The sequence below is a fragment of the Anneissia japonica genome, unplaced genomic scaffold (assembly GCF_011630105.1).
Source record: "Anneissia japonica isolate Jap-2015-1 unplaced genomic scaffold, ASM1163010v1 scaffold1258_len173354_cov150, whole genome shotgun sequence".
Taxonomy (NCBI): Eukaryota; Metazoa; Echinodermata; class Crinoidea; order Comatulida; family Comatulidae; genus Anneissia; species Anneissia japonica.
Window position 1 is genome coordinate 59012 of NW_022754736.1, and position 8034 is coordinate 67045.

Genomic DNA, 8034 nt, shown 5'->3' on the forward strand with positions numbered 1-8034 from the left:
ACATGATATAAATGAAATGCTTTCACTGTATAATAATATTATCAAAATATTTTACCACTTTTTTGGTTATAAATGTGCCTCCCATAATAGGATAGTTTATTGTTTATATTGTACATACAGTAAAATATGTATAAAACTTGTATCGGTAACTTTGTGCACTCAATATCAGATGAAATTTAGAGAACTGGTCCAAAAATTGCTATTCTAGCCTATTTGTACATGTCTCTTTGGTTAAATGCCTGCTAAAAAGGCACCTGTGAAAAATGTTAACACAGAAGCTTACTGATTTAAAATGTGATTACAAAATTAATTCAGGATGAAAATGTACACTGTAGGTACAGCAAAAACAAGCTTGTTATGGACTGCTGGAATTGGCTGCCATATAAAATCCAACGACCTGAAACAAATTAAAAAATATAAGTTTGGTTACTTTGCCTGAATAAATACAATTTATTGAATGTAAACCACAAATTTTCACATCAATTTTCTGTATTTCTTAATGAAAGGTATTGTGCCTCCATTATCTCATCACACTTTAATTGGCTTTATGTTCTTTCCAGTTTTCTTTTTGAAAACTAGAAAACTGGAGAGAGGACATTGAAAGTAAGGCCTCACTCACTGACTATTCATTACTTAAAGATACAATTAAATTAGAAAATTATCTATTAGATAAATTGGATTTCGAAAGTGTATCATTGAAATTTAAAACTTCGCTCCAATACATTGCCCCTTGATAGTAGAATTTCTAGATGGTCTGAAGACAAGAATGGCTTATGTACTCTTTGCAATACAAATAATGAAGAAGAAAGACACTTCTTATTCTCTTGTCCCGCTCTCTTAAACATACGTTTAGAGGAGTTAAATAAACTTGAATATAAATTAAGTAGTCATAACATCGATGTTTGGGATCAATTTTTAAGTGCTAATATTGATATTAAATTAAGCTACGTCCTAGGCTCCACTGCTCTTTCCATGACAAATGAAGTAGAGAAATACTTTGATTAATTTTGTAAAAGTTATGGAAAACGAGCGTGGAGAAAAAGATCTGAATTGAAGCACTTGCAAACTTTATCGTAGATTAAGTATCTGTATTACTGTCTTTTCCTTTTTTTTGTAACTAATTAATTTTGTTTGCCTTAACATTATTTTTGAGTTTGTTGGTGGTACAGGTGGCCCTTTGAAATTTGTGACAGGCAAGGCAGGATGTATTTCCTTGTCATGTTTTTCGGGGAGCTACTTGCCTCATCAGCAGCACTACTCACTTGTGTTTATTTCATTTTTACTTAAGATTCCCTTGCTTTATGTTTCGTAATTTTTTTTTTTTTTTTTTTTGTACTTGTAGCTAAGAATTTTAATTCACTTTGAACGCACCAAATTATTTTGAGTGCCACCGATCTAAAGGATCTAGATCTAGAGGGGCTAACCAAGCCCTATCTGGAAGAATACATATTAGTAGACTATAATCATTAAATTTAGCCTTTGAATCCCCTAAATTGTCAAAGTTTTTGGGGAGTTGGCTCTCTAGACAAATACCAAGAGATCTTATGCGATGCATGTTGCCAAAACTTGAGAATAGATGGCTTTATTTTGTGTAAACACCAAGAATAATCAATGAAAGTCTGAATCTGAAGAAGGCTTATTTCCATTGGGGGTCCTTCTGGTGGTGATTGGGCAATACACCGGTAGACAATCCCCTACTCTCTTCCGAATGCATTCTTTAACATGCACAAGGGCCATAATACACACAGGACCAACGGTTTAAACATCTCATCTAGAAGACAGTGTGCTATGGTAACATGTATTTTAGCCCTCTAACTGAAGTACATGAGGAGCAGCGATGGGAATTGAACGGGTGACCAAGAGATCTATAGTTTAGCGCACACGCAGTTTACCACCAGTACAGCCGACTAAGCTAAGTTGCTCTCTGTCTTGTGAGCTTGAATAATTTTCTTCAAAATTGATCTGAGGTCCTCCATTGTTTTAATAGGTTCTGTGGTATTTGTTTTTCAGGCCTCCAATGGGACCCACATCAACCAAGGTAAGCTATGAGTACCGGCAGCAATAAGATGTACATGTGGTCTCCAGCAGGTTGTGTGTCAGTTGAAGTGCCAACAGAAGGTTAGTTTTTGTTACTATACATCATAAATAAATATCCATTAGGTAATAACATTTCATGGTTAATTCCAATGGTTCATACAGACACTGTTGTGGACAGATGAGAGATACTGTAGCTGGTACCGGTAGCTAAGACACAAAGTGGCCCTTAGGGGAGAAGAAAGTTACTGTGCAAGCTAGTTCACACTTTGAGCACTTTGAGACTTGGTTTTTCAACTACTTTCATGTGCATGCATATATATATATGCAGATGCGCAGAAAACAAATGAATTGAATAAATTTTTTATTATGCACAATTTAGTCTCTCAGGATGATTTAAGTGAGTTTACAAAACTTGCCTGGTTGTTTTTGCTTGGCAAGATTTTCTTGGTTAATTTCAACACGTCACTTGAGTTGTTTTACTAAGGAAAATCTCATTCAGGCTGTTTGCACTAAATATTTTTTGATTAAAAAAAAATATGGTACATGGTTAAAATAACGTCCAGAAATGTATATATCCAGTTTATCAATTTTCTTAGGCAAAAACTGTTGTATGCCCATATATAGTCATGATGTGCCTATATATGGTCATGATGTGATGTCATCATGACCATATTTAGGCACATCGCATGTTTTATTTTTTCAAAGAAAATTTGAGATTCTGGAGAGGGCTTTATTTGCATGAGTGTTACTTTTATCAGGGTAACATAGAAAGAATTTTAAATGTTCTGACTTTTTTTTTTAGCATTTGATTTGTTTTTTTTTTATTAGATTTGAATTTAACAATCAGAGTAAAATACAAAACTGACAAAAAAAAGAACAATGTCTGAACAAAATATAATAATTTAAAAATCTGAAAGCAAGGAAAAGCTAAGAAATGCTTTAAAGAAACATACTTCCATTGTGATTGTGCTAACTTAAACAATTTATAGCTCCACTATCTAGTTAATCTGCTAAGAAGGGCTAATTATTGCTTAGCTCCACTATATGGCTCCACACAGTAGGCCCTATTGATATGTAAATTAATTACTTACTTCCTGTCACTGCTTGGTATTTTTGTTTCTAGTTTTTTCAATTAACTTGATCTTGAGAATGGTTCCATGATGGACCCGAAACGTCGATCTTTCTTGTCATTAAATTTTGTTTTGAAATTATATAGTAAGCGTCTCTTAATTCTTAAATATTTAATTGCACTAATTAACAGTATGACACAAAAACTAAGATAATAATAATCATTCAAGAAAAAACATAATTTTTGATGTGGTAGGTGATAAGCCCATATGTGATATGCCCATGTTTGGATGTAGTATGACATCAACATGTTCTATGGCACATCACACTGATTGTCACATGAAATGTGGTAGTGTGGGTAGCTTTAAGCCCTTCCAAGACTATACAATTTTATTTGACATGTGACATGCCTAAATATGGTAATGATGACATCATACATGACCATACACACATCATGACTATATATGAGCATACAACAGTTTTTTTGTATTTTTTTTTTATCATATAAAATTTGGTAGTCTAACAGGGCTTTATTTTGTGTTTGTTTTTTCTTTCAGCTTCATTCCAAGTGAATAGCTTGCAGTGGAGTCCCGATGGTGCTGCCATATTGTTGATGGGCAAAGATCGCATGTGTGTCTGCTTCCTCGCTGATCCCGACACCTGATGCAGTTGCAGCAGCCTTTGTGATCTCGCTTCCTGATGCTTTCTGACCATCATAGGGGGGGGGGCTTAGATTTGAAGTAATCTTCTCTTTGTATGGGTTCCTACTTAAGAATGCTTGCTGTGAAAACTATAAGAATGGCTAGTATTCCTGTTTAGCTGTTAAATAAAAATTAATTTAAACTTGCACAAAAATATGTTTGCTTCATTGCAAATACAGTATGCACGTTTAAAATCAGTAAGAGAAAAATTCTTTATGATTTACAAAGCAAGTGTCAAAACCTACTATGACTTTTCAGGGCAAACACTATGCTACTATTATTATTATTATTATTATTATTATTATTATTATTATTATTATTGTTGCCTTTTTAATTTTTTTTAAATTTTTTTTTTGGTGTAAGAGTTATTGACTTGTCTTCAATTGGCTGTAAAAGTATAGTCTCATATGCCCACCTTGTTATGTATTTTGGTTTGTTAGTTTTTTTTGTGTTTCTTTGTTTATACTTTATTTTAGCGAAAGTTAGATTTGGGTTTTTTGCCTTGCCCTCATTTTCAAGTTACTGTGAGGGTAGACACTCATATCACAGGCTACATTTACCCATATCCTTGATCAATGTTTATTTGAAAGTTTAATAGTGTCTTTAGAACTTGACATTTTAAGTACAAATTTTTATTAAGAATTGTTATAGAGTCATACACTTATGAAGTATATGGCCTGTGTTTTGTTATGTTATATGTGGTTATGTAAAAGAAATTCTATCTTCATATAGCTTTACTATTTTGATATGATTATATTTTGTACATTAAGCTCTGCAACATGGTGGATTTGGTAATAAGATAATGCTATATGGAAAAGCAATGTTTGTAGTATTTGATATTGATGTTCGCAGTGACAGGAATTGATCGAAAAGTGGTTTTAAATGACAATTTATGGGTTTGAAAAAGGCTTATTTAATCGATTTTAAATAAATACATATAATATGATTACCAGCAATCTTTTTAGTCCCCTGAAATCCCCATTGTGCCTCCACTGAAAATGCCATGGCGGCTTTCTCTTGTGCCACATTTCCTTTCAACATTTTCTCATGCTTTAACCCCAAATGGTAGACTCAACTTATTCCTCCCATGGCGACCCTAATAAATTAGCAATAATTTGAAACATGTATCGGGTTCACTTCATATAATTTATACAATATAAATTTTTTTATTTGGTCCCATGGAGTTGATGCTCTTAGATTTCGAAGTCCGCCGACAGTTTTCATCCCCATAAAAAAAATCAACACCAGTGGATATTATCCTACCCACAGTCACTTTCTTGATGCTACTGTTAACATCACAGAACATACCCACACTCCTCTTCTGCTCAACTAGCGTAGCCTGGAAATAGCATTCTCATACTATTACATGGTTGAGTATCGACTGAGATTAACAAATTTAATGGTGCTAGGGCAATTGTATTGTCCTGAAATAGTACTGTAAGAGTTAAAATTATTTGTGTGTGTGTTAATTTGACTTCTTAAATAATTTCAATTTTAAGTAGCTCATATAATTTTATGCCACTAGGGAGAAAGATACCAGGAGTCCCAACACCCACCTCACCCACATCAAGGTAGGAGCTGAGTATAAAATGCAATAAGGATGTGGTAACTCTAGATGCCTAGAAATGGCACTATCAAAGGGTGACACTTTGACAGTAAGAAATTAATACTTTTTTTTTAATTGTGAAGAAATTCTTCAACTTAAGATCATTTCTTTAGAAAATGGTAGAGAGCGAAGCAAACGAAATGTATGTACCCTCTAGGAGTATGGGAACTATAATACACTGACATGCTTCCTAGATTATACCGGTCACATCTTGAGGACTGTATTATAATTTACAGAATTCGATATAGCAGATATTCATGATATACCTAATACTGTACACTTTTTTTTTTTAAAGAACACATTTTATAAGAACACTGAGGCTGAAATTGTTTAAAAATTAAGAACAGAATTATAACAAATTGAGGCTGAGGTAAAATGTCAAATGATATAGGTTTATTTTAAAAAAAAAACTAGAAAAACTAAAAAAATCATATCTGTACCTTACGTGCAGAATGTGTGACTACGTAATAATATAATTCACGAAATAGATTAAAATGTCCCAAGAATACATAGAGAGCAGTTGCCAACACATTAAAAGAGAAGTAAATATTTCTCCATGATGGTATTGTGCACTTCCTTTTTTCTCCCCTCTTTTCCTCTTCTCACTATTTTGTTCTCCCTCTTTTTTCGTTTTTCGGCGGGACTGACGGTAGTGGGAGGCGTTACATCCGCCCCTGACTCCACCCACTTCGGGCCACCCCCCAGCAAATCCCCTAAAAATTTTACCCTGCCCCTCACATCCCCACCCCACTACCCAGATTTCAGAGGCTGGCGCTTCCCATGGGTAGTATTGTATACTATCATGATCCAAAATCACGTTCGTTTTTTAAATATTAATAAGACAGATTACAGTAAATTCGATGATGATAGGAAATAGTTTGTATGATGATGTTTTATTATCGCCATAACTACTTAGATGAATGAGATGCTATAGGCCTACTGTATTCCTCCATGAAATCGCAAGGCACACACGAACACATTACTGTAGGCCTATATATCCCGGTATAATATTCTAAAATATGAATAACAAATGACTGGGTCCCGCTTAGCCTATTATATTTTTACGAGTTGTCGGGTTGGCCTGAAAAACAAAAACGAAGATGTAGGCCTAAATAAATTATACATGTGTTATGAATACACAGGGTACAATATGCTCTGCATTATTTAAACACTTTTTATTGCTTTATATTTATCAGTAGGCCTAGTTATTTACAGTATCTTTATATTTGCATTGTGTTATCACACACATTTAATTATCACAGTGCTCCCATAGTTATCGCTGATTATTGGAGGACTGGAGTTGATGGACCATTAAGGAAAGCTTCTTTCCTTCATGGAATAAATAATTGCTAAAACCCCTTGAGGACAAGACGAATATTTTCCTGAATTAATTATGTGGTGTTCTTTGTGTTTTTTAATGTCTGTTTAATATAGCCTATATTAATTTATCTTTAGAAAAACAAATTTCGTACCGGTATATATTAGGCCTATGTAATAGGCCTACCTATTGTAACACGGGATTGCAACATACAAATACTGTGCTAAACATGGTGGTAAAGAAACATTCCTGTAAAATAAAATTAAACCTGTATCCAAAGTATTTTAACCACTATTTTATATTCATCTTTGGTTATAAAAAGGGCCAGGCTCCGGCTAATGTACAAGTGGTTGGCGCCTTTAGCCTGTCATTGAAACAGGATAGCCTAATTTATAGTGACACCTGAGGTTGATTTTTACGAAAGCCTATTCGTGCCACTTAAGTATATAAAATCATCAAAATGTAATCCGAAATTTCGGATTAGTAATCCGTTATTTCGAATTAGTAACTCGTTATTTCGGATTACTAATCCGAAATTTCGACTTAGTAATTCGTTATTTCGAATTAGTAATCCGTTATTTCGGATTACTAATCCGAAATTTCGAATTAAGTAATTCGTTATTTCGAATTAGTAATTCGTTATTTCGAATTAGTAATTCGTTATTTCGAATTAGTAATTCGTTATTTCGGATTACTAATCCCAAATTTCGAATTAGTAATTCGTTATTTCGGATTACTAATCCGAAATAACGAATTACTAATTCGTTATTTCGGATTACTAATCCGAAATTTCGGATTACATTTCGATGATTTTATATACTTAAGTGGCACGAATAGGCTTTTGTAGATTTTGGAACGTTTCAGATGAATGAACGCGAACGCGAATCGAATGATCAATGCTGAGCTCCTCTCTTCAACAGGTAGGTAGTCTTTCATTGTGCGATAGTAATACAGGTAGCTTAATTTCGCCACACAATAATTCAGTAATCAAATATTTAACATTATTCATTTCCTTTCTGAGGGACCAGAAGCTAAACGTAGGAATAGGACAGAAAGACCGTGGTTGTCGTTGCATGAATGATAAAATGTGCGGTATTGCATGCTCTAATGCCCCATATACCATTGTTTCCGAATTCCATTATTGGCCACGCTCTATCCAAGGATACCTCCTTGCTCTATCTTCCAAGGTCAGATATCGTTGTATTAGGCTCGGAGTCATGGACGTTAATGAAAGCTCCATCGACAGATTTAGGATATTTCTCCCTAAATTTAATATATGTATGTGACTGCTAATAGTAATATCA

At 33.9% G+C, this 8034-nt stretch overlaps 1 protein-coding gene across 1 annotated transcript in view; it reads left to right on the forward strand.

Annotated features, from left to right (window-relative positions):
• Positions 1 to 7615: 7615 nt before the first annotated feature.
• The window catches only part of LOC117123222 (myosin light chain kinase family member 4-like), a 13528-nt gene continuing 13109 nt past the window's right edge, over positions 7616 to 8034 (forward strand). Inside the window, exon 1 of the mRNA XM_033269070.1 lies at positions 7616 to 7650. Coding sequence (XP_033124961.1) covers positions 7620 to 7650 — 31 coding nt within the window. The 5' untranslated portion in view covers positions 7616 to 7619. The remainder of the gene's footprint in view (positions 7651 to 8034) is intronic.